The 25,202-nt window shown below is 36.0% G+C and overlaps 2 protein-coding genes across 2 annotated transcripts; both read left to right on the top strand.

Annotated features, from left to right (window-relative positions):
* Positions 1–9,551: 9,551 nt before the first annotated feature.
* On the top strand, positions 9,552–16,178 carry LOC136203190 (conserved oligomeric Golgi complex subunit 8). Its single transcript, XM_065994280.1, has 12 exons — positions 9,552–9,928; positions 10,091–10,243; positions 10,925–11,073; positions 12,678–12,755; positions 12,847–12,940; positions 13,136–13,210; positions 13,500–13,796; positions 14,248–14,315; positions 14,398–14,452; positions 14,577–14,715; positions 15,304–15,488; positions 15,594–16,178. The coding sequence occupies exons 1-12, from the start codon at positions 9,809–9,811 to the stop codon at positions 15,888–15,890; spliced, it is 1,710 nt and encodes a 569-aa protein (XP_065850352.1). The 5' UTR covers positions 9,552–9,808; the 3' UTR covers positions 15,891–16,178.
* A 1,977-nt stretch (positions 16,179–18,155) lies between these two features.
* LOC136202778 (uncharacterized) lies at positions 18,156–23,270 on the top strand. The gene is made up of 13 exons (XM_065993648.1): positions 18,156–18,292; positions 18,825–18,934; positions 19,014–19,075; positions 19,276–19,326; positions 19,479–19,505; positions 19,580–19,684; positions 20,530–20,637; positions 20,832–20,903; positions 21,006–21,056; positions 21,362–21,424; positions 21,716–21,840; positions 21,989–22,202; positions 22,444–23,270. Exons 2-13 carry the CDS (start codon positions 18,835–18,837, stop codon positions 23,152–23,154), a joined length of 1,689 nt encoding a protein of 562 aa, XP_065849720.1. The 5' UTR covers positions 18,156–18,292; positions 18,825–18,834; the 3' UTR covers positions 23,155–23,270.
* Positions 23,271–25,202: the final 1,932 nt, after the last annotated feature.

Raw genomic sequence — 25,202 nt, 5'->3', positions numbered from 1 at the left:
ATCGTCCTTATCAACATGGAGACCGGAGTAGAATTCCTTAACCAACCGAGGATAGGTGGTTCCGGGGAGAGAGAAGAGGCCTGTCCATTCGTTCTTCTCAATCCATTCACAGAATGGTTTTTCGGTGGTGACGAAGCTGGGAGAGAACCAGCGGCATTTTAGGACTTCCAGGTTGTGGACCTTCGTGTGAACCTTTACCATGGTTCTGGCCTTGGGTTTCTTCTGTTTTGAGGAACTTGCTGGGTCCATTTGTCGGCGCTTGCTCGGAGTTAGATTAGACTGAGGAGTAGATTTGGGGCTTTCATCGGTGATCAATTTTCCGAAATTTTCACCGGAGATTTTCTGAGTGTTAGTCATTTTCAGAAATTTTTGTGGAAGATTTGAGAGAGAGAGATTCTGAATACCAAAGGATTTACGTGTGAAGAGATTTGAGGAGTAATTTATCCATTATTTATATATACCTAAAATGGTCCTATTAATTGAAGTGGCCGTTTTTCCTTGGGGCGTTCAATCGACAGAAATTCTGTCATTTATGACATTTCCGGCGCATGGGTTGTCTCATAATTGTTTGCCTCTCCTAGGTGCTTTTTATTACACGTGTTGGCATTTAATGGTGCAAGTGGGTTTTAGCGCAATTTTCCTAGAAAATGAACCGTTTGGGATACTGAGAACCTAGTTCTTATCGAGGTGAATTCCTACCTTAGTATGTGATAGTTGCTCAGTATATGTACCTACTCATGATAATCACACCACATGTATGTCAACTCAGTATGAGGTGATTTTTCTACATTTTGAGCTCAGTAGTAGTTTATTTTACTCAGCATGGCATTTGCACAACGTTCAAATTTTCACTCAGCATGGCACTCATACAACATTTACTTAGAAATTTATTGAAGGGAATTAGACATACCGATAGCTTACCTTAGTATGTTGAATTGTTCACGTGCCAAGGGCTTGGTGAAGATATCTGCAAGCTGTTCATTTGTTGGCACATAGGTCAGCTTGATCTCATCTTTTAGTACGTGATCTCTGATGAAGTGATGCCTTATTCTGACATGCTTCATCCTGCTATGTTGGATTGGATTTCTGGACAGATCAATGGCACTCTTGTTGTCACATTTGATCTCTATTGTTTCAGTCTTTACTCCATAATCCTTAAGCTGTTGCTTTATCCAGAGGACTTGTGCAACACAGCTTCCAGCAGCCACGTACTCAGCTTCAGTTGTAGACAGGGCCACAGATGATTGCTTCTTGCTGAACCAAGATACTAGACAGCTTCCAAGGAAATGACATCCTCCTGAAGTGCTCTTACGTTCTAGCTTATCTCGTCCATAGTCAGCATCAGTATATCCAATGAGTGTGAAGTCATTTGAAGTTGGATACCATAGACCTGCATCAACTGAACTCTGCAAATATCTAAAGATTCTTTTTACAGCTGTTAGATGAGATTCTCTGGGGTCAGCTTGATATCTCGCATAATAACATACTGAATACTGTATATCTGGTCTACTAGCTGTGAGATAAAGTAGCGAACTTATCATACCTCGATAGAGTTTAGTGTCTATTGACTTACTTTTCTCATCTTTGCATAGGACAGTATCAGTACCCATAGGGGTTGATATTGGTTTGCAGTCCATCATATTGAATTTCTTTAACATTTCCTTGGTGTACTTGGACTGGCTTATGAAGATGCCATTCTTACCTTGCTTGATTTGGAGTCCAAGGAAGAAGTTGAGTTCCCCCATCATGGACATCTCGTACTCAGTTTGCATCTGTTTGCTAAATTCTTTGCACAAAGATTCGTCAGTAGCACCAAATATTATATCATCTACATATATTTGTGCAAGTAGGGTATGTTTCCCTTTTTTCTTAATGAACAAGGTTGTGTCAGCTTTTCCCCTGACATAGTTCCTGGTTAGCAGGAAGTTGGTCAACCTCTCATACCAAGCTCGTGGAGTTTGTTTTAGGCCGTACAGGGCCTTTTTAAGTTTATAAACATGGTTTGGAAATTTTGGATCTTCAAACCCAGGAGGTTGATTAACATATACCTCTTCGTTTATGAAACCATTAAGAAATGCACTTTTGACATCCATTTGGTATAACTTAAAGTTCATGAAACTGGCATAGGCACATAATATACGTATTGCTTCTAACCTAGCAACAGGTGCAAATGTTTCCCCATAGTCAATACCCTCTTGCTGACTATAGCCTTGGGCTACAAGTCGAGCTTTGTTTCTTATTACATTTCCATGCTCATCTAGTTTGTTTCTAAATACCCACTTAGTTCTTATAGGCTTTTGGTTGCTAGGTTTAGGCACTAAATCCCATACCTCATTTCTGGTGAATTGGTCAAGCTCTTCTTGCATGGCATTGATCCAATATTCATCGTGCTCAGCATCAGCAAAGTTCTTTGGTTCATGTACTGAGACGAATGCAACATTGCTGAGGTATTTCCTGAGCTGATCTCTGGTCATCAGCTTGTTGTCAGCAGCGTCAAGAATGGACTTTTCTGAATGTCCTCTTGGGATTTTTATTTCTTTAGGCAATGTTGAGTCGTTTGGAATAGGTGTTTCTACAATCTCTATAGGAATAGATTGGTCAGTAAATGTTATTTCAACTTCTTGCTTACCTTTGGTCAGCCCTTGTATTGATGATTCAGAGGCTCCATTTTGATCAGCGGAAGCTGAGCTTGGTTCATCTTCAGTGAGCTGAGTTGTCTTTCATGTTGGGTCAGCTTCATCGAACTCAACATGAACAGACTCTTCTACAACCTGAGTTCGTTTATTATAGACTTTATATGCTTTACTATTTGTTGAGTACCCTAAGAAGATCGCTTCGTCAGCTTTAGCATCAAATTTTGCAAGATTGTCCTTTGTATTGAGTATGAAACATTTACATCCAAAAGCACGAAAGTAACCAATGTTGGGTTTTCGTCCTTTCCAAAGTTCATATGGGGTTTTCTTAAGTATAGGTCTTACTAGAGCCTTATTCAGTATATAGCATGCTGTGTGGACAGCTTCACCCCAGAAGTACTTTGGAAGCCTATTTTCACTCAGCATGGTTCTAGCAATTCGACAATTGTTCTGTTCTTCCTTTCAACAACCCCATTCTGTTGAGGTGTTCTAGGAGCAGAAAAATTATGGTCAATACCACTGGTTTCACAGAATTCATCAAACTATTGGTTTTTGAATTCTCCACCATTGTCGCTTCTAATATGAGCTACTTTTAGGTCTTTGTCAATTTCAAGCCTTTTGATAAGTGTAGTGAACATCTCAAAAGTTTCATCCTTGCTACTCAGCAAGATGATCCAAGTGTACCGAGAGAAATCATCTACAATGACCAAAGAAAATTTCTTACCTCCCAAGCTGAGTGGCTGGATAGGTCCGAAAAGATCCAAGTGTAGTAATTCCAATGGTCTCTTGGTTGAGACAATATTTTTACTTTGAAATGACTTTTTGGTTTGTTTCCCTTGCTGACAAGCTTTACATAATTGATCTTTCTCAAATTTCAATTTGGGTAATCCCTCAACTAATTGCTTTAGCTAATTTGGCAAGAAGATCCATGCTGACATGCCCAAGTCTTCTATGACATAGCCAGGAGTTATCCTCTTTAGACACTAAGCATATGTTTTTGGAAAACTGTTTTTCTAAATTTAGCATGTAAACATTATCTACACGAGGGGCAGTTAAAATCAATTCATTTGTGTTCCCTTCGAGTATTTGACACTTAGTATCATCGAATACAACCTTTCTGCCGCTCATACAAAGCTGAGCTACACTCAGTAGGTTGTATTTGAGACCTTTGACTAAGGAGACAGACTCAATAGTTGGGTTTCCTCCGATAGTACCTGAGCCGACTATCTTACCCTTCTTATTGTCTCCAAAGCTTACACTTCCACCTCGTTTAAGCTCTAGTGTGATGAATTGTGTTTCATCACCTGTCATGTGTCTTGAGCATGCGCTGTCTATATACCACAGCTTTGACTTCTCTACGCATGTCAAGCAAACCTTCATTTTAAACTATTCATTTTTAGGTACCCAATTCTTTTTGGGTCCTTTCTTGTTAGTGTAAACAGGTGCAAAATCATACTTTAATTTGTGACGACATACTTTTATAGTGTGGCCTGGCTTACCATAAAAGTCACAAAATTTTACCCTTTGGGGGTTGTACTGAGTGCGGTCAGCATTGTTGTGCTGAGCATGCCAGCATACCTTTGTGGAATGTCCTTTTCTTCCGCAGAAGTCACATTGGACAACTCGCTTGTTATGCCAACACACTTCTTTTGTGTGCCTCCTTTTTCCACAACATTCACATTGAGTGAATTGCTTATGCTGACTAGTACTTGCGTACTCAGTATGGGGTTTATTTCTTTTTGAGCCTTTTGTTTGACTCTGTAAGATCGTAACATCCTTTCTAAGTTTTATTGACTCAGATTGAACCTCCACGACAAGCTTATGCATTATTTGCATGTTGGTATGTAAATCTGAGTTGTCCTGGAGAAGATATCGGAGGTCACTTAGCTTGACCTCTTCAATCTCGTCACATCGCCTGCTGAGTGATTTGATTTTCTTGTTGCACTTTTTAGTTAGTGCATATAAATCACTCAAGGCATTTACCATTTCATTTCTAAGCAAAAGTAGGGATGTTACCTCATTGTTGTGTTCCTCCTGGTCAGTTTCATCAGAGAGGCCAGCTTGCTCAGATTGAGATTGGTCAGCTCCATCATCTGCCATGAAGCATATATTGGCAGTTTCATTTTGCTCAGTTTCGGATGATGTTGACTCGTCACTATCACTCCATGTTGCTACCATTGCCTTCTTGTTTCCCTTCTTATCTCTTTTTAGGTTTGGGCAGCTTGACTTGATGTGCCCAGTTTGGTGGCACTCAAAACATGTGACAGACTTGGAGCTGTCCTTCTTATATTTGTCACTGGACTCAGCTTTGTATCTGTCACCTCTTTTGTATGGCCTTTTGCTGTTCCTGTCATTTCTTCTGAACAACTTCTTCATCTTTCTAGTGAACATGGCTATTTCCTCATCATCAGTTGACTCAGCTTCTGTGGAGTCAGCTTTCATCACTAGAGATTTTTGTTTCTTATATTCAGATTTTTCTTTTGCCTCAAAATTTTTCATAGAGATCTCATGGGTCAGCAAGGATCCGATTAGCTCATCATATTTGTAGGTAGTCAAGTCTTGAGCTTCTTCTACAGCTGTTTTCTTTGCTTGCCAACTCTTAGGTAGACTTCTCAGGATTTTCTTCACATGTTCCTCTTCACTGAAGTTCTTTCCAAGTCTTTTGAGCTTATTTATGATGTTGGTGAATATTGAGTTCATTTCTGAGATGTCTTCATTTTCGTTCATCTTAAACAGCTCGTAGAGTCTCATATGCTGATTGACTTTGGACTCCTTAACCTTACTGGTGCCTTCATAGGTCACTTCAAGCTTTTTCCAAATCTCCTGTGCTGACTCACAACCTGAAATCTTATTGTATTCTGCAGCATCTAAAGCACAGTGAAGCATATTTATAGCCGAAGCGTTATTTTGTAATTTTTTGAGGTCATCCTCTGTCCACTCAGCTTCGCTCTTAACAATTTTCTCATTGTTAACAGTTTTATATGGCACATGTGGACCTTGAACAATTGCAAGCCATGCACTCATGTTTGTGGCTTGAATAAAGTTTTTCATCCTATTCTTCCAGAATGTATAATTAGATCCAAAGAATAGGGGAGGTCTAGTGATTGATAATCCCTCAGGGAGTATCTGTGTTGTTTGGTTCCCTGGAAGGAAACGAGTGCTGTTCTCACCTATTTATGGGATCCGCTCAAGATAGTTATATCTTTGAGTACTGAGCTTAGGCTCTGATACCACTTGTTGGTCCCGTGTGATTAATTCCAAAGGGGGGGGGGTTAGGAACTAATATAACTTTTTTCGCTCTATTGTATGCTGACTTAGTTATTTTGCGAGTTTGTCAACTCATCTTTTGGTCAGCTTAGCCAGAAATGCTATAAGACAGCTTTGGCCGGATATTGACTAAAGCTATTTTATTTATAAGTTAGATATTGACACTCTTGGAGGTCAGCTTCTAACTTAGCACTTGAAATTACTCAAAGTCAACTTTAAATAATTTTATATGCTGAGTAGACTTCACACCTAAATATTGAGAGAGAGTTTAGAGATTACTCAGTATCACTTATCCTGGTTCGGCCTCTCTGCCTACGTCCAGTCCCTAGAGTCCTCCGGGCTTTTAGAATCCAATACTGAGCTCTTTAAAGGTAGAGCACAAACCAATTACAAGGCAGTTGAATATGCAAGAGTACCTTCCTCTATTTGTCTACTCAACTCCTACTAAGTGCTACAGCCCAGCACCTAGATTTCTCTACCACTGAATGTTTACAACCAAACACTCAGCACTACACTCTCAATTTTACAATTGATAAACACTTGTTCCTTTTAAATAAAGAACACTTTAGAAGATTACAAGTAATTACTCTAGCATTTACACAAGGAATAGAAGATGAGTGTAAGATCTCTTTTTGTATCTAAGTGCTTTTGTATCTTTTCTCTCTCTTGTATTTTTCTTCTTGTGATTCGGCAATGATCCAAGAGGTTTGATTGTCCTTTTATAGGAAAAATCTGTGTTGGATCATTTTGAAATGATCTAGCCGTTAATGTTAAAACGGCTCTTTTAGGGGACAGATTCTGGTCAGCTTCAGACTGTTCCGGCCATTCCCTTCCTCTGCATTTCTTCAGACATCAGGCTTGTCTTCTTGCGTCTGGCTTGTCTTTTTACGCCAGTTGTCCTTTACCAATAATCCATTGACCCATACATCTCGGAATGTGTCTTCTGCGTATTTCCAAGGATTCAATTATTGGTGCAGAGGGGCGGTAATCATTGTCTTTTAGCAAACGACTTTTTCATGCTGTCCTAAAGAATCACTCAGCTTCTATTGCGTAAATCACTGTCATCGGCAGTTTCCAAGCTGAGTATATTTTTAGTCAGCTCAGCTTCGTGAGACAGTTGTTGTGGGCGTGTATGTCTTTGTCTTTTGATGCTAAGTTTGATTCCACTCAGTTTGATACTTTAGGCTTCTATGCTGACCTCTTCCTGTCTTAATATTTATACTTATCTTTATTTATATTTATACTTAACATTAAACAAACGGATTAGTACAATTAAAATAAAGCATTTAAATTTAATTGTCTCTTAATCATGGATGATTTTGTCAAATCAAAATCTTGTGGAAAGGTGTTTCAACAATTCGCTCTTTTGAGAAAAAGAAAGGGTGCAAGAGGTGAATGGCTATAAAGCTGGATTTGAAAAAGGCGTATGATCGAGTCTCGTGGAACTTGCTAAGGGTTAATTTGGTAGAGTTGGGGTTGGAGGAGCATCTTATTAACATAATCATGAGTTGTGTTTCTAGGGTTCAAATGAGGGTTCTTTTGTATGGAGAACAACTATCATGGTGCTTGCCTTCTAAGGGCCTCCTTTTTCTCTGCATATGTTTGTGCGTGCTTGGAAAGACTTAATCATTTAATCACTGATGCAATCCAAGATGCTCTTTGGACACCCATTCGTCTTTCAAATTGTGGGCCCCTCTTGTCCCACATCTATTTTGCTGACGACATTGTTCTTATGTCTGAAGCAAACGCTCGACAAGCTCTTATTATCTGGGGTGTGTTGCATAGTTTCTGTGAAAGCTTGGGCCAGAAGGGAAGTTTATAGAAGTTTAGAGTTTTTTTCTTTGATAATGTTTTAGATGTTGCATGCTTAATATATGTGACATTCTTGAGTTTTCTAGAACCTCGGACTTGGGGATGTATTTAGGGATGCCTCTTCTTATTAAGAGAGTCTCCAATGAGACCTACAAGCATGTGATTAATTGGGTCCACGCTAAAATTGCAGGTTGGAAGTCTAGTTGCTTGAATTTTGCTGGTCACATTCTTATAAAATGTGTTGTCTTGGTTGTTCCTAACTATGTCATGCAGACTACCTCCTCCTGGGAAGTATTTGTCTAACAGTTGATGCTTGTAACATAAATTTTCTTTGGGACTCGCAAGGCTCGATTAGAAAGATCCACCTAGTTAACTAGTCTATAATGTGCAAGAAAAATGTTGACAATGGGTTAGGAATTAGAAATACTCGAAGCTTCAATCTCACTATGATCGCTAAACTTGATTGGAAATTACTTGTGCGGTAATACTCTATGTGGATTAAAGTTCTCCATACTAAATATAGGGGTTGCAGTGATGGTATGGATATTTTTTCGATTAGTGCTCCTAACTCTTTTACTTGGAAATGCATCGTTGCTACAATATCAATATAGATATGTTCAGCATCAAGCAATTGTAAGGAAGATTAGGATCGTGTAGTGAGAGGTTGAAGTTTGAGAAGAAAGTTAAAACTGTACTGCCATCATTTAGCGTCTTTAAGATAGTGTCAATGATATCATGTTCAAATTTTAGAAATCTAGTGGCCAACAAGTTTACTCTTGTTGTAACTGGAAGACCTTTTCTATGATGAAGAAAGAGAATGATGATGATTGCTCCAAAATGGAAATGCAAGTATCCTTTTTTGCTTCCATTTAGAAATGAAAGAAGTAGAAATCTCTATAGTGACATTTTATTATGTACTTGTGGATTTAAGAGAGCATTGATCCATATTTGAAGTTTGGTCATATTTTTGCATGACTAGTGAAGATCAAGGATCTGATACTTCTAGTAATAGAAGAATCACATCTGTATATATTGTAAGGATTGATAAAGGATAAGTTAGTCGAATGACATAAGAACATTCTACCAAAATTTCAATTTTAGAACACTTGATTTGTCTGAAAAAAGATGGAATAGAAAGAGAAGAAGAAAGATGGATAAGATTAGAACTTGAAGGTATGTCTATGATTAAGTGATCCTCTCTTTATACTCCTTAATTTAACTCATAATGTATTAGAGTGATTAAAGTTAAGTGACTTTTATATTAATAAATACAAAGTTGAGTGACTTACACGTGATTATTATGTAAGATTTTGAAGTTGAGCAAATATTAGAAAATGCTTAATACATTCTAAGCGCTGAATTTGTCCAAAAAAGTTTATTGCCCATTTGAACTTATATGATGTCTTGTTAGCTCTTGTTTAAAATAACCTATTGACTACCTGAATTTATTTAAAATAACTTTTTAGCTCCTGAACTTGGCTATAGTGATCCATTTGTTCCTTGAAATTGTTAAAGTAGTATGTATTGCAATTTGTCTAAATCTGTAAAAAAATTAAAAATTAAAAAATAAAGGTCTAGTTCGTAATTCTAAGTTTTTAAAACAAATTAACTTTCTATTTTGTATATCTTTATGATGTTTTTATAGATTTAGAAACTTAATCACGACACTTTAAATAAATTTAGACACTAACGAGACATTATGTAAATTCAGAAGACCAATTAATTTTTTTCGACAAGTTTAGGGACAACTGGTGTATTAAGCCATTAGAAAATGTAAAGTTGAGTCATTATGGATGTAATTTACCTATATCATAAAAGAAAGATCCAACGGCGAGAATCATCCGATTTAGTAAGAATTAAGTTGGGCCGAGACGGCTTACCCCAGCTACCGGAACGGTGAACTCATCTGCGCGATCAGTCTGTGTGTGTGCTCTCATTTCCAGATCTGAAAACAGAAAGATAAAACAATATTAAGCTCTGGACACGGGTCAACTCCATTTCAATTCCGTGCATTAGCTTCTCCAGATCTTTACTTCTACCTCTGCACTTAACCAAGATCCAAGCTTAAACCCTGATTCTGTCCTCTGTCACAGAAAATGGAGGTGGAAAATGCAGAGGAAACATCAATGGTGGCGGGCCTCCTCCCTCTCGCCTCCTCCTCTCAGCAGCCTTACGTATCTGAGCTTCTCTCCTTCACTCTCGATCGCCTCCACAAAGTATGATTACTTTAACTTCACTTTCCCGCGAATATTGATGTGAATTATGCGAATTCACCTCTTCATTCTATTATTCAATCTATAACCATTTCCTAGGTTTTCAATTATTATTTTTTTCTCCTTTTGAAAATTGATTATGTTTTTTCGTTTGTTTGTTGGAAGGAACCAGAGCTACTCCGAGTTGATGCGGAGAGGATTCAAAGACAAATGCAGGAAGTCGCTGTTGGCAATTACCGTGCGTTCATTGCCGCTGCTGACGCGCTACTTGCAATTAGAGAGGAAGTGTCATCTATTGATAAGCATCTTGAATCTCTGGTACTGATTATTGTAATTTATCCTTGTCTAATTATGGTAAAATTACTTACTTGAATTGAAATTTGAAGTGGGAGGCATGCCTGATTATTTTGTAAACTAAAGGGCATTCGAATTGTGCATAAGTGGACATACTGTGTTGCAAATTTGTTCCCTTTTGATGCCATTCCTTTTCTTCTTTTGCTGAATGTCTGACTGGCATATTTCTCCTGAGATTTAAACATAGGAGTTGTACTAGGAAGAAAACTTCCACTTGATTCTGAAATTAGGGACTGGAGGTGCCCTTACATGATATGTTATGCACCCCTTAACTCTTTGTGGGCGCCCACCTCGTACATATAATCCATTGCATATTTTCCAATGAAAGAACATTAGGATAATTTTTTCTAGCATCTCTATATGTGGTAAGCAAATGGTGATAGCTGAACGCTGAACAAGCATATTTAGGTTGGAATAGTTTCTACTGTGTAATTAAATGAGAAATGTATGTACAGTTATCTTTCCCTTGAAAGTTGAAATTGATTTTGATTTCTGTTCCAATGCATTGTTAGAGAACTTTTTATTCAAACTGACTGAGAGACCATTGAATTTAGTGTGCTTGACCTTTTCTAGTATTTCTTTGTAGGCTTGTAGGAATATAGCGAGATCACTATATGCTGATGTATAACCTTCCCCATTTGCCAGATAAACGAGATCCCACACTTGACGTCTGGTTGCACGGAGTTCATTGAATCAGCGGAACAGATATTAGAAGAAAGGAAGATGAACCAAACATTGCTAGCAAACCATAGTACATTGCTTGATTTGCTTGAAATTCCTCAGCTTATGGACACGTATGTGCTTTATTAAATTGTTAAGGTGATTTATTACAAAGTTGTTGAAGTTCGGATCTATGATATTTTTGGGTATGAGATATGTAGACTTGATTGTTAAAACATTATCATCAGGAGGTGTCCAAAGAACTTAATTAACTCTGTACTTTAGGCTATGTTTTAAGTATATAAATTTCGCAAGGAATCTACAAAATTGTTCGTTGCAACCTAGAGATATCAGATGTGTGAAACAATTGGGCTTGCTTTTAGCTTGGGTTAAACTATCATGGTAGTGTTAAAACACTATGATGCATTACGTCACTGGAATTATCCAAAGATCTTAATTAACTCTGAACTCTAGGCTATGGTTTAATTTTATAAATTAAGCAGGGAATCTACAAAATTGTTCCTTGTGACCTGGAGATATCACATATGTGAAACAATTGGACTTGCTTTTAGCTTGGCTTGAACTACCATGATAGTGCTGGAACACTATCATGCATTACCTCATTGGAATTATCCAAAGATCTTAATTAAGTCTGAACTCTAAGCAATGTTTTAAGTATCGATTAAACTAAATTGATGTACTTAGAGGATTTTGATTATGATTCTTGTTTCTCAACCTGTTTTGGACTCTCATACAGAAATTTGCTCCTTTATGAAAAGATTGTGGTGGAACCTTCTTGTTGAATACATCTTGCTCTTCAGCTTTTAATTTTTCTTAGCATTTCAACTCTTTGGACTTTGCACATTGAAGTAGCATGTGTTTCCCATGCACTATGAATCAAAATATTGACTTGTTCTTGCTTAGAATCAGGTCCCACATAAAGACCTTGTCTACTAATGAACATTCTATCTCCTTCACACATTCTGTCTCTATCTATCATTCTATCTCATTATTTTCACGAGACATAAAACACATCTCGAGTTCATGCCAAGGATTTTGGAGTATGTGCTATGGAATATAACAGTTAATGCAAGGAACCTTTGTTTTTGAAGAGTTTCCATGTTTTGGAAACGGAAAGTCTCGGAAACTTGTAGGAAATGTTTTGGGACACGTTTCTGTAATTTAAGAACATTGGAAACTCATTTTTTAGAATTTGCAAATTTATTTCTTAAATACAACGTGTTTCTAGAAACATGTCGACATATTAATTGTTCTTAATTAGTTTGGCAGGCGCCAATCATATTGCACTAAATCACTACTCCTTTCTTTTCCATATTTTTAGCTTGCATGTAATATATATATATATATATAAAGGGGGGAGAGAAGAGAGAAAGAGAGAAATGAGTCCTTATAATTTTAAAATTTGTAAATATACCCTATATTTCTATTGTTACTCGTTTTTCCCATGTTTCCATTTCCTACATCTTTTATAAATATCCTTTCCCATTGTCTGTTTCAGTTTCTGAACTATTAAAGTTGGGCCCTAAACTAAAGATACCTTAATGGTGTGTTAAGCAACCTCAGCTAGTTTGAGAATGGAAAAAAGTACTTATTTAAGTTCGTATGCCTTATAATCGGCGATCCTTAAAAGAATACTTCATTCGTACTTTTTTAACTGGATTCATATATGCATGAGATAAATCCTTCAAACCTTCATTGATTATTATTCTTTTTATAGATGTGTGAGAAATGGAAATTATGATGAAGCTCTTGACTTGGAAGCATTTGTGTGCAAGCTCTCAACCATGCATCCCAAGTGAGTGATGTCCATACTATTTCCTTTCATATGATATGGTCTTGGTGTTGATTTTGCGAAAGTGAGTTTACTCAGACCTTTTTCCTCAAAGATTACCAGTCATCCAGACCTTGGCTGCAGAAGTTAGGCAGACCACCCAATCTCTTTTGTCTCAGCTTCTTCATAAACTTAGATCTAATATCCAGGTATTCTTTTTTTTTTTTTTTACTATTTTAAGCTTATACAGTTGTTGTCGTGGGACCCCTCCCCGGACCCTCGCTCAGCGGGGACGCGTAATGCGACCGGGCCGCCCTTTTAAGCTTATACAGTTAAATGCAATTTGGTTAAGTCTCGTTTACATAGATTTGGATTTTATGTCCCTATTTGTATTCATATTGCAGTTGCCCGAATGCCTGCGGATTATTGGATATTTGCGCCGAATAGGAGTATTTAGTGAGTACGAAATGCGTCTACAGGTAACTCTATAAATGCTTTTTTTTTTTTTTTTGTGCTTAATTGTACAACTTTGGGATGCTGAAAAAACTTGTATATAGAAGTTATGCTTATTTGAAGATAATTATTGGTAACTCTACAACATCATTTTATCTGCAATTGTACTTTTATGTTCCGAGTTGCTAAAAACTGTATTTAAAATAAATCTAACATGTATCATAGTTGTTATAAAGATATTTATTTGCACGCAAGTTTTTTTTTGTGGTGGATGTTCAATGAGCATTAAATTGCCAATATTTCTCTTTATCTCAGTTTCTCAAATGTAGAGAGGCATGGCTTACTGGTATTCTGGAGGATCTTGACCAACGAAATGCTTATGAGTACTTGAAAGGGATGATAAATTGCCAGAGAATGCATCTTTTTGATGTTGTTAACCAATACCGAGCAATATTTGCTGATGATACTTCAGGAAGTGAAGAGAATTATGATGGTGGGCTTCTTTTTAGTTGGGCTATGCATCAGGTTACTGCTCACCTTAAAACTCTTAAAGTCATGCTCCCAAAGATAACTGAGGGTGGGTCACTCTCCAATATTCTGGACCAATGCATGGTAAGAATCTTAAATTTTAGAATTAAGTTTTGCATTCACGATCTATTGCTTTACTTAAAGATCTTAATTAGAAGTGATTATGCAACTCTCAATCTGAATATAGGATCTCTTAAAGAATGTTATCATTTTGCGTCATTTGGTAACTCATGTAATACACTTTTTTCTTCTTGTTTATGGAAAACTGAATAAAAGATTGTAGTTTTGAGTTTTTCTGCTAATGGAAGAAATTTTCAGGACAACCTTTTTCCATTTCTTCAAATGTCTTGTGTCGTGTTTAAGTCGTAGATGAATTTCCTATATCATATTCAATCTTTATTCCGCTCTCATTTTTACTGCTGACCAGATTATGTATTTGGAGCATGAAGCAAACCTGCATTTAGTTTGAGAATATCTAATATTTTGATCCAGTTAGAATATGACGAGAATGTTACTTTTATTTATTTATTGACAGTACTGTGCAATGGGACTTTGTTGGGTCGGCCTGGATTTTCGGGGCTTGCTTCCTTCGCTTTTTGAAGAGTAAAGATATTACATCTTTAGTGCGTTCGTCCATTTCTTTCTGAAAATTTCACTTAATAAAGTTGAACTTGGTTATTTTCAGGGCTGTTCTGAATTTATTCTCAAAGAATATGAGCACAGCAGTTGAGAATTTTCAGGTTTTTCGCAACTAATGATATTTAAGATTTTGTTTCTGATGGTTGCTTAAAGTAATTTCCTGTTAAAATGAGTTACTTGCTTTCTTATTGATTGATATATCATAACCTGGGGGTTTTATTCCAGTTAGTCCTGGATTCACATCGATGGGTTCCACTGCCTGCTGTTGGCTTTCCAACTAATAGTGTTAGTGAAGAAAATCAAGAGGATGTGACGCCACCATCTTATTTAATGGAGCATCCTCCTCTTGCTGTATTTGTTAATGGTAAGTTTGAAGTATGTTTATCATGCCCATCTATCCTTGTGTTGGAAGAAATTTTCAGGACAACCTTTTTCCATTTCTTCAAATGTCTTGTGTCGTGTTTAAGTCGTAGATGAATTTCCTATATCATGTTCAATCTTTATTCCACTCTCATCTTTACTGCTGACCAGATTATGTCTTTGGAGCATGAAGCAAACCTGCATTTAGTTTGAGAATATCTGATATTTTGATGCAGTTAGAATATGACGACAACGATACTTTTATTTATTTATTTATTGATTGACAGTACTGTGCAATGGGACTTTGTTGGGTGGCATGATGAATGATTTATTTTGTTTGAATAAGATCAGATCAGATATTAAGTTTCAAAATGCCACTGGGATTGCTTACATGTCATTTTGTAAAACAAATATTAATTCAGCAAGCAAACATGATTTATATGGACTTTAAAAAAATTCACGTTTATTTAGCATGATTTGTGATTGTGGATACAGATTACACGTTTAATGTTTTATGCATGGAAAAAACAATCTAGAATTTCAAAGATTGTTCAATTATTTTGCATTTAACTGATACACATTGGTGCTTTAGGCGTATCTGCTGCTATGAATGAATTACGTCCGTGTGCCCCAATAAGTTTAAAGTTTGTGCTTGCTCAAGAATTAATTAAGGGTTTGAAGGCTGTATCTGACTCCCTATTAAGATACAATGCCACTCGGATGCTTAGAGAGAATGAATCTGGGCTTTTCCTCTCACTTTGCCGGTCTTTCATAGAGGTGCCTTTTTTTCATTACTTGGGAAAATTGTCTTCAAATTGCAAAATGACTTTTTTAGAGTGGCTTTTCATCACAATGAGCTCATGCATACTCTTCTTGTTGTAGGTTGCTTATCCACATTGTGCCACATGTTTTGGTCGCTGTTATCCTGGTGGAACTGCTCTGATTATGGACGCTAAGAATATATATGATGGAATTGGCAGCCTATTGGCAACCTCTTCCCTGAGAGAACTTCCGAAACCCCTCAATAAACCAGAAGAAGCGAAGATAACAGTAAATGGGGATCTTCCTGTCATCGAAAATGGTATTACTTCAGGAGAGAAAACACCGGACATCAATATAGATGAAAGGGAACAGAAAACCCCCAGTTTAGAAACAGATGAAAAGCAAACTAATGAGTGAAACATCAGATTATGCTTATACAAATATTTTGATAGCAGTCTGCCATTAGTTTTGTAGTCCTCCATTTTTTACTTTTGGTATTTCTCTAATTTGCATCCTTACTACCTTCAAATGATGTTTAAACTTGTTTTTATATACATGAAGATATACAAGAGAGATTATATCATTGAGATGAAATCAGTTGGATGTAGGACAGCTAAGGTATAATGGTGGTTGGTAGCAGTGTAATATTATATTTTTTTATTCCTTCATTCTTGTTTGAATGTAAAAATATAATTTTTTTTCACATATTGCAGAGATCCAGAATAATGAACTTGTTCTTGGGCATGTAGCTTATCATCTGCCCTTGCTTTTCAGGATATTTGATTAGCTTTACTTTTATTTAATAAATTATGTAGCTTTGTTTTATAACTACTGGCCATTGCTTATAGTTTCTTCTCTCATTTTGGGATTATTCAGTAGTTTTTTGTTTATAATAGTTATTTTCTTCTGTTTTAATAGCTATTATTGTTAATACTAAATTGGTGATTGTGCTTTCTTCTGTTATTTATATATTTTCTAACATTAGCATTAATGTTAGAAGGAAACTTGTGGCGATGGCTAGTTGGATTTTGTATTTAGTGATCTTTAATCCTACAGAATTTGTGCACAACTATAAGTTCCTTGGCAGTCGGCAAAGTTAAGGATCTGTTTGGATTGAGATTATGAGGTGAAATGGAGCTTCATTGAAAGTTATTTCCAGTCTGCCCAAATTAGAGGTTTTTAAAGGTTTTTCTTTATAATTTTTCAAAAAAATTCACCTCTACCGCCATTCAAACGATATTCTAGTAAGGTTGTGATTATTTAGCAATTGGAGCAGAATGTCATTATGCATGATGTTAGTAATGGGGCTGCTGAAGATAATAGACAAAAGTTTGGCTTTAAACTTTGGAGGCAGTGGCGGAGCCAGAGCTCAAAGTCCGGAGGGGCTCCATTACATGAAGATTTTTTTTTTCTTAATAACGACTTGAGGCTTTGATTCATAGTAGTGAAATCAAAATTTTCAAATTTTTGATAATATAAGGGTAAATTTGATCATAATTGGAAACATTAAGGTACAAAACAACTGAGATTCATTATAAAGTAAGGATAAAGTGCAAAAATATTCTAATGTTTACATCTAAGAACAATTTTACCTCTAACATCTAAAATGGTGCAATTTTACCCATAACGTTGGTAGCCAAGAGCAATTTTATCCCTAACGTTGACAAGTTCGATCAATTGGAGAAATTATTCATCAAATTGTATTCTCGGTCATGAATTTTGTAACTAAAAAAACACAATTAAAAATAATAAAGAAGAATGAGGTTAATAATGATTAAAAATGATACTTAATATTGATATTTTTAAAGGAGAATGAAGTTTAAGGGAAAAAATTAAAATGAGATAAAAAGTGAAGAGAGAGAGATTCAAACATTGGACCAATTAGATGTAGAGATTCCTTTAATTATCACTACAACCAACTATGCAAACTTAGTTTTATGTCATATAATCACATTCTACATTATAAGTACTAATTTTAACTATTTTGGGGGCTGCTCGGGACTAAACCACTGTTCGTCAAGGGTGTTCCGGAGGGTCGGAGGGTCGGGAGACCCTCCCCTACCCCCCTTGGCTCCGCCCCTGTTTGGAGGGTATATGAGAGAGACGCATATAAGGGTATAAAAGGTTGTATCTTGTGAGAGAGTGTGTTGTTTGCGGCAGGGCAGACCTATTAGATCACCCATAACGATTGTTATGTGCCATCTAAACATAACAAACACCCTGAAACAACATACTATATGCTTTGTTACTTCAAAATTTTATAAACAGTTGTAACCATAATATTTATTTTTATACTTTTCCTTAAAAAAATAGAGTTATTAAATGTAGGGTGGTCCGGTCCATTACGCGTCCCCTCGTAAGCGAGGGTCCGGGGAGGGGTCCCACCACAAGGGTGTACTGAGGGCAAACCTTCCCTTGCCAATATTTTGGCAAGAGGCCGCTCCTAAGACTCGAATCCGTGACCTCTCAGTCACACGACAACAACGTTTACCGTTGCGCCAAGGCTCGCCCTCTAGAGTTATTAAATATAAGTAAATAAAAATTCAAAGTTATTGAATGCAATCAGGTGTTATTTGAAACCTTTGGAAGTGGGCATTGAAGTCTTGGCAAAGTACTCGTGCAACAAATATATATTAAGCCAAAAATATAGTATATTACTCTTCAGTAAACGATGTCGTTCTGGCTCCCCGCCCCCGCAGGCCATTGTTCTTTTCCCTTAAGCGAGGTAATGTTGTCGTCTCTGCCAGAAAAAACCCGCAATAGGTCGTGACAAACCCTAAAACCCTTCTTCTAGCCATCTTATCGTGCAGTGCGAGAAGGTATAATCTTTTCAATTTATTTTTTATATATATTTTCCTTTTCTATTTCATTAATGGGACAATGCGTTACTTATTCACGTATCGTTTTACTGAAATATGTCTACCCGTAATGGAGGTTTTTGCTCTTTTCATCCTGACCGCATCAAGGATGGTTTTGTTTTCCTTTCTTAACTTACGAATGAAATACCAAAGTTAATTCGAGATAAAATTGTTTGATTTTCACTAATTTCACCATGATCACTCACTGAGGTTGACAATCATGAAGTTGGGGCAAACAAAAACGAAAAGGAAGCTGTTGGAGTTTAGTTATATGTTGAGTTTCGGATGCTGTGGAGTCCAATGGGTTGCTATTGGCTAATGTAATCTTGGATAGAATATTATAGTAATGAGTGCATTGATTGAAATCATTTACATGTGCTAATAATGAGTTTAAATGTTGCATTGATTGATATATTTTCCTTGCACAAAACTTGTTCTGGTAGTAGCTGTATTTCTATGACTTAATTGCCTTGTTCTTTACTCCCTCTACTAGAGCTTCAGCAATGGCATCTGATCCTCAAGAAACTTCAGAAAAGCAACAAACACCTCAGAAGCTGCAAATTTACTCTACCTCTAAGGCTGGAGTCACACCCTTCTGGAGAGGTCACTCTCTTCTCTTTTTCTTTCTCGGAGTCGCAAGCCGACATGCTTTTTAGCTTAACTCCTTACTTTTCCTTGGCAGAGAAGTATGAAAGGGATGCTAAGAAATATTGGGATATCTTCTACAAGCGACATGAAGACAGAGTAAGGCTCTTGGACAGCCTTCTAATGCAGCTGTATTTGTATTTAGACTTCTGATCAGTTGTGTGCATTGCTATTTGTAAATATTTTTGGATACAATGTATATGAGTTGCTTAGCTTCATTCTGATGATATAATCTTTATTACTGAAAGTAAACATGGATACAGATATTTGATTTTGCTTTCGTTGTGCTTATTCTTCAGTTTTTCAAGGATCGGCATTATTTGGATAAGGAATGGGGACAATATTTCACAGTGAGTATTTGAAAAAGAAAATATTTACTCCAGGAGCAGGATAAAAGTAATTCTGGAGAGAGAAGAGTCAGTTAAAAATAGAAAATATTTGTTCTCTTAATTGTTCAATGAATTTTTCGAATTTCTGGCTTTATAAGTTGAAATTTTTTCAGGGAGCAGGTAAAAAAGTCATTTTGGAGGTAAAAGTTATATCTTCTTCTTGGCATTATATTTGCCCATTGTTGGGTTATTGATAAATAATGCTGACAACCAGGTTGGTTGCGGAGCTGGGAACACCATATTTCCTCTGGTTTCAACCTACCCTGATATATATGTTCATGCATGTGATTTTTCACCCCGTGCTGTTGACTTGGTTAAGGTTTGGTCTCCTGAATTTGATCCAGCCAATCCATTGTAATTATTTATTGTTGAACACAGCCATGGGTTTCACACACTCTCTCTATCTATCTATAATTTGAGGTCAAAGCATGAATTAGGGTCAGACTTGGCCATATCATTTTTGTCGCGTGACTTGTTTAGTTTCAGGTGTCCCTTTAGAACTGATATTGATACTTATGGTAAAAGTTGCAGGTTGTATGATTTGGCATATTTGCTCTTTTTTTTTGTACTAAACCTTGTCTTTGATGAATTGTTTCCAAACCAAAATAAAAATAAGGCTCACTTAGCTAAACTAAGCTTTAGAGTCGGCATGTGGACTTATTGGGAAATCTGGATCTATACAGATTCAAAGATGCCAAATCATTTTTATAAGTCCACCTATGTTACAGCCAAGTGCTCATTTTCCTTCTGCCTATAATGTTAGCATTTGTCTAACTAAAACTGTCATAAGTACTCTTAGCTCTCTTCAGCTGGTGTTTCATGTGTGCTTCTGATATGATACCAAACGCCACTAGGATTGATGAAGCTTAGGAGACTTTATCTTCTTATTGCTTCATATTTGAACTGCAGCATTATTGTCTTCAATGTGTTATCCTCCATGTATGAGGTTGTGCCATAAACTTGTGAATGATAAATGGTGATGTATAAACCAGAATGAGATCTGCAACTTTATCTGGATTTGAAATATTTTAAGTGAAATACTCTGGATGTCAATGTTTGATCTTGATATGTTCATTTTGTCTACGACTCGACCTTGTTGTTTGCCCAATCTATAATTTTAGTTGAAGTAGGTGCAGTATTGAGTAGATTTATTGTCCATTTCAGGCACATAAAGACTTCAACGACTCCCGTTTGAATGCATTTGTATGTGATCTGACAGTTGATGACTTGAGCAAGGAGGTCTCTCCATCTTCAATTGATATTGTGACAATGGTACTTCATTCTTAATTGAGCAATGGTATTTCATTTATTTTAGGATATATGGTTATGCTTGAATTCATTTGTTCTAGTTATTATTGATAACTGTCCAACCTAGTTTTTTGCTTGATCAAATTGTACTCTTAAGGGTTAAGATTTACTCATTAATTTTCCCCTAATTTTGTTTGACTATCTGACTTTTTAAGCAGATATTTGTCTTATCTGCAGTTTCCCCTGAGAAGATGCCTCTAGTATTGCAAAACATTAAGAAAGTTCTCAAGGTAAACAATCATCACAATTTTAACTATAATTTGCTTACAGGAATTTATCCATGGTAAGATGAATTGTTTAGTTAATGCAACTTCAACTTTCTGCTTTTGCAGCCAGATGGTTACTTGCTGCTTCGTGACTATGCTGTAGGGGACCTAGCTCAGGTTGATTATGGTTTGACCTTGTTTCTGCTTTAGTTGGTACATGCCAAATTTGTCTCTATGCCAATTTTGTTGACTGCCATATCTCTGGTCCTGGCTCATCTGCAGCGTGTCTTAGTGGTTATTTATCTGGCCAGTTGGTGATATTTAGTGTCGATTAGAATTTTAGAGGTTTTGATTTTTCTTTTATTCACATGAAGGAGATAGTAGCATGGGAAATTATCCTCTCGTGTTTCGCTTATTAGTTCTTTGTCTTTTATTGCTTTTAGGACCTCATGGATAACTATCTCCTTACATTGTCTCAACAGGAAAGATTCACTTGCAAGGATCAAAAGATTTGCGAGAACTTTTATGTGAGGGGTGATGGCACTGTAAGTTTCAAAATGTGAACATGTGTTAGTTTGCATCTCATTTGGTTATTTAAAATTCTCCAAGAGAACAATCTCTCAGTTACTTCTTTGTTCTCTCATGCTGGTACCTTAGTAAATTAAGGAAATCAAGTCGGTCTTTTTTCGTGCTCTCATTCCTGTAATCCTTCTTTTTGGTTACTTAAACCATGGAATCAAGACCTGATTTCTAACTACTCCCAGTAACCAAACAGACAGATCTCATTATGTAGTTTTTCTCCCCTACTGTCTGATTTTTGACATCTGCTTTTACAGAGAGCTTTTTATTTTTCAAATGAGTTCTTGACAAGCTTGTTCAAAAACAATGGATTTGTTGTCGAAGAACTTGGTTTGTGTTGCAAACAAGTGGAGAACCGGTCACGTGAATTGGTAATGAATAGGTAAATGATGAATGACATGACAGATTGGGAAGATTTTCTTAGCAAGTTACTAATTCGTCTGTTTTTACAACTTGGCAGTAATATGGATTTAATTCTATGTTACACATGTTAGTACCATTTCAGTTGCAATTTTTTCTTCTGACTATAGGCGTTGGATCCAAGCTGTATTCCGATTGTCAGATATTTTGGACTCTTCTTCCTGTGAAAAAGCTGCAATCAAGGAAAAACTCATTGGTCAAGAGCATATTGAGTCTAAGTTTGATAGAAGTACTTCAAAGGAAACTTTAAATAGTGTTGAGGTTGACATGTCCGAGGGTTTGGGAGCTGAAATGTTTGGAATATCACCTTCACATGATGGTGAGGTAAACTTTCCCATTGGCTTCCTGAGCTTTCTCACTATGTTCATTGATGGCCACAAAAATTTGTTTGACCATGCTTCGAAATATCGTTCTGGAATTTAGACTGGAAGAGAATCTTCAATTTCTCTTATGATGCAAGTTTTTGTAGTCAGAAAGGAAATATTAATTCTTACTGTGCTCTTAAGTTTTTATTTTTAGAATCTGTATTTCAAGATGATGACATGCCTCCCTTCCTTTTCAAAAGGTCATTGAGGTTAAAGTTAGAGACTGCAATTTCAAGATTAGAGTAGTATCCAAAGAATACCAGCATACATGTAAATCAACGGGTTTAATGTTGTGGGAATCAGCTCGCATGATGGCTCCATTGCTAGCAGCAAATCCAGGTATTGTCAGAAGGAAAAAAGTGTTAGAGTTGGGATGCGGATGTGCAGGTATATGCTCAATGATTGCTGCTGGATCAGCGGAGCTTGTAGTTGCTACTGATAGAGATAGCAAGACACTTGAGGTGTTGACCGAGAATGTTGCTTCAAACCTTGTACCACCATCCATTACGAAACTGATTGTACATAGACTCGAGTGGGGAAATGATGAACATATACAAGGCATCAGGGAACTGAATCCTGAAGGTTTTGATGTCATTATTGGCACAGATGTAACTTACATTGCTGAAGCTATTCTTCCCTTGTTTGCAACTGCTAAGAAATTAATTTCGTCCAACTATAATCAAGAGATTCAGAGACCTTCACTGATCCTGTGTCATATTCTGCGGCGAGTTGATGAAGCATCGATAATTTCATCTGCATCTCAATTTGGCTTTAAGCTGACGGATAAGTGGCAACCTGGAGTTTCATCAAATTCATCTCAAAGCATAGTTGCTTCTTGGTTCCCAGAGAATGGTTGGGAAGAGTTTGTTCCGAGTTCTGCATTGAATATCATGTACTTCCAGATGCAGTAAAATTGTCATAGTTTCTGATCAGAAAAGAAGCTCATCGTAATTTTCCTTGTATTTAGTTTTAGATGCTCAAAGGCATATATATGCATATACATACATATATATTGTTCAGAAACAAATTTTGTTTTGAAACTATGCCCTTCTTTTTCATATTACCCTTCAGAATGCTCTAAACTTGTACTCCGCACTTTTCTTAATTTTACTTGGATAATAATTCTTAATTTTCTTTGAGTTAGAAATTAGAAACCAGCGAGTCTTTTTTTTATCTTTAATTGACAAAAAAGGAATTTTTTTTTTTTTTTTTTTTTGGTGTTATTTCATGTATTGTCATTCAATAAGATTTGAAATGGTATATATTCCCTTAATAAAGAGTTTTAGTTTTTTGTCAATGCAAATCTATATCAGGATAATCCTTCTTTGAAACACTTTGGTAGTGCTCTCGGATCGGAATCAATAAATAAGAGCACCTAGAGCCATCTTGTTATCTTTATATCAAGAGAATTTTGGTAGACTAACTGATTATTTTTATCAGTTAATGAATGAGCCCAATGCAAAAAAAAAAAAAATGCATGTTGGGTCTTTGAAAAAGTTCGAATCATTTTGATAATAATCAGTTTGAGCTTTTTTACCGAGAAGGTCTATGGTTCAAGTCCGTATAGCCCTAAAAAAACAAAATTCAAATAAAAAAATTCTTGTTTTCATTTCTTCATTATTTTTTTTCTTTGTTGTTTGTAACCGGTCACTTCGGGGCGATTACTTGGTTCATCAAAAAAAAAAAAAACCATTCTCATAAGCTTGCTCACAACAATCATTCAGGGTCGAGCATAAAGCTGAAACCAAAAAAAAAGCATTTCCTCCCCCCTGTCCGTAATTAACAAGTTAGTGATACTTTTTTCTTTCTCTTTTTGATACCTATTCAAGCCTAATGAATTTTTAGGTTTGAAATTACATTAACTAATCAACTTTAGGGTTAGGCTTGAATTGTATTCTTAGAGTAAAAAATAGCAATGGTCATATAAGTTTGGTTATTGTGTCGACCATTCTAGACCGACCAATCAATCAACCAACCACATCAGACTCAAAGGTCCAAAATCAACAACAAATTTCAGTAATGTGCAACATCCAATTACTCAATTTAGTTACCTTTTAGCTTTCTTTAACACCGATATGATACGAAATTAAGGTTTATATCAGCAGTTGATTAGCTTTTTTTTCTAAGTACTTTTAATTTTAAGTTCAGTCAAATCTTACAACATCTTTTCACTCAATATGTATGCTGTTTAAATAATTCACATGCTTTACTAGATTAATTTTAAACTTAGTTATTTTTATGTTTTAAGATTCACAATTCTAAACATTTCATTTTATTTTTCAAATTCGTCATTTACCACATTGGCAGCCGATTGATTTTTCCGTCACAGATTGTTAACCCCAAAAAGTTGTTAACTTTTGGTCATGAACGGACCCGTCAAATATTTGGTTGGGATTCTTTCTGGATAAAGTAGTATTTATTTTTGTTGTATTGTGGTAGACCTGAAAATACATACTAAATAAAAAGAATAAAAATAAAAATGTGTTGTGTAGCAGCTTTTTAAAATATAAAGAAGAAAAGAAAGAGTGTGTTGGGTATCTGGTGGGATGTGCCATAACTGTTACACACCTCCACAGTTGCCCAATTACGTGCATGTGCCCCTCACATGCTTTTTCTTTTCCAATATTATCATTATGGTCCTCCACTCCCCCTTTTTTATTTATTTTTTTTATTCTTCCTCACATATTTCCTTTTCTTTTTTTTTTTCTAACTTCATAATTATTCCTATCATATCAATCTACATCCTTCTAAACTTCAATGATTTATAAATTTATACTTTAAGTTCTTTTTTTTTTTTTTTGTAATAAATTTATACTTTAAGTTCTAATATTATTTATATGCTAGATTATCAAGACAGCAATGTTGTTGATTATATAATATAAAAGCCTCAATATTTGTATGATTCATAACTAATTAACTATAGCTAGTGTGTAAAATCAAATTTTGAATGATAAACAAT

The sequence above is a fragment of the Euphorbia lathyris genome, chromosome 8 (assembly GCF_963576675.1).
Source record: "Euphorbia lathyris chromosome 8, ddEupLath1.1, whole genome shotgun sequence".
Classification (NCBI taxonomy): domain Eukaryota; kingdom Viridiplantae; phylum Streptophyta; class Magnoliopsida; order Malpighiales; family Euphorbiaceae; genus Euphorbia; species Euphorbia lathyris.
This window is presented reverse-complemented; position numbering and strand designations above follow the sequence as displayed.

Coding starts and splice junctions, on each gene's coding strand:
- LOC136202778 (XM_065993648.1), top strand. CDS start 18,835: ATGGCATCTGATCCTCAAGAAACTTCAGAAAAGCAACAAACACCTCAG. Junction 20,904..21,005: donor ACATTAAGAAAGTTCTCAAG/GTAAACAATCAT, acceptor CTGCTTTTGCAG/CCAGATGGTTACTTGCTGCT. Junction 21,841..21,988: donor CGTGAATTGGTAATGAATAG/GTAAATGATGAA, acceptor TTCTGACTATAG/GCGTTGGATCCAAGCTGTAT.
- LOC136203190 (XM_065994280.1), top strand. CDS start 9,809: ATGGAGGTGGAAAATGCAGAGGAAACATCAATGGTGGCGGGCCTCCTC. Junction 10,244..10,924: donor ATAAGCATCTTGAATCTCTG/GTACTGATTATT, acceptor CCCATTTGCCAG/ATAAACGAGATCCCACACTT. Junction 12,941..13,135: donor AACTTAGATCTAATATCCAG/GTATTCTTTTTT, acceptor TTCATATTGCAG/TTGCCCGAATGCCTGCGGAT.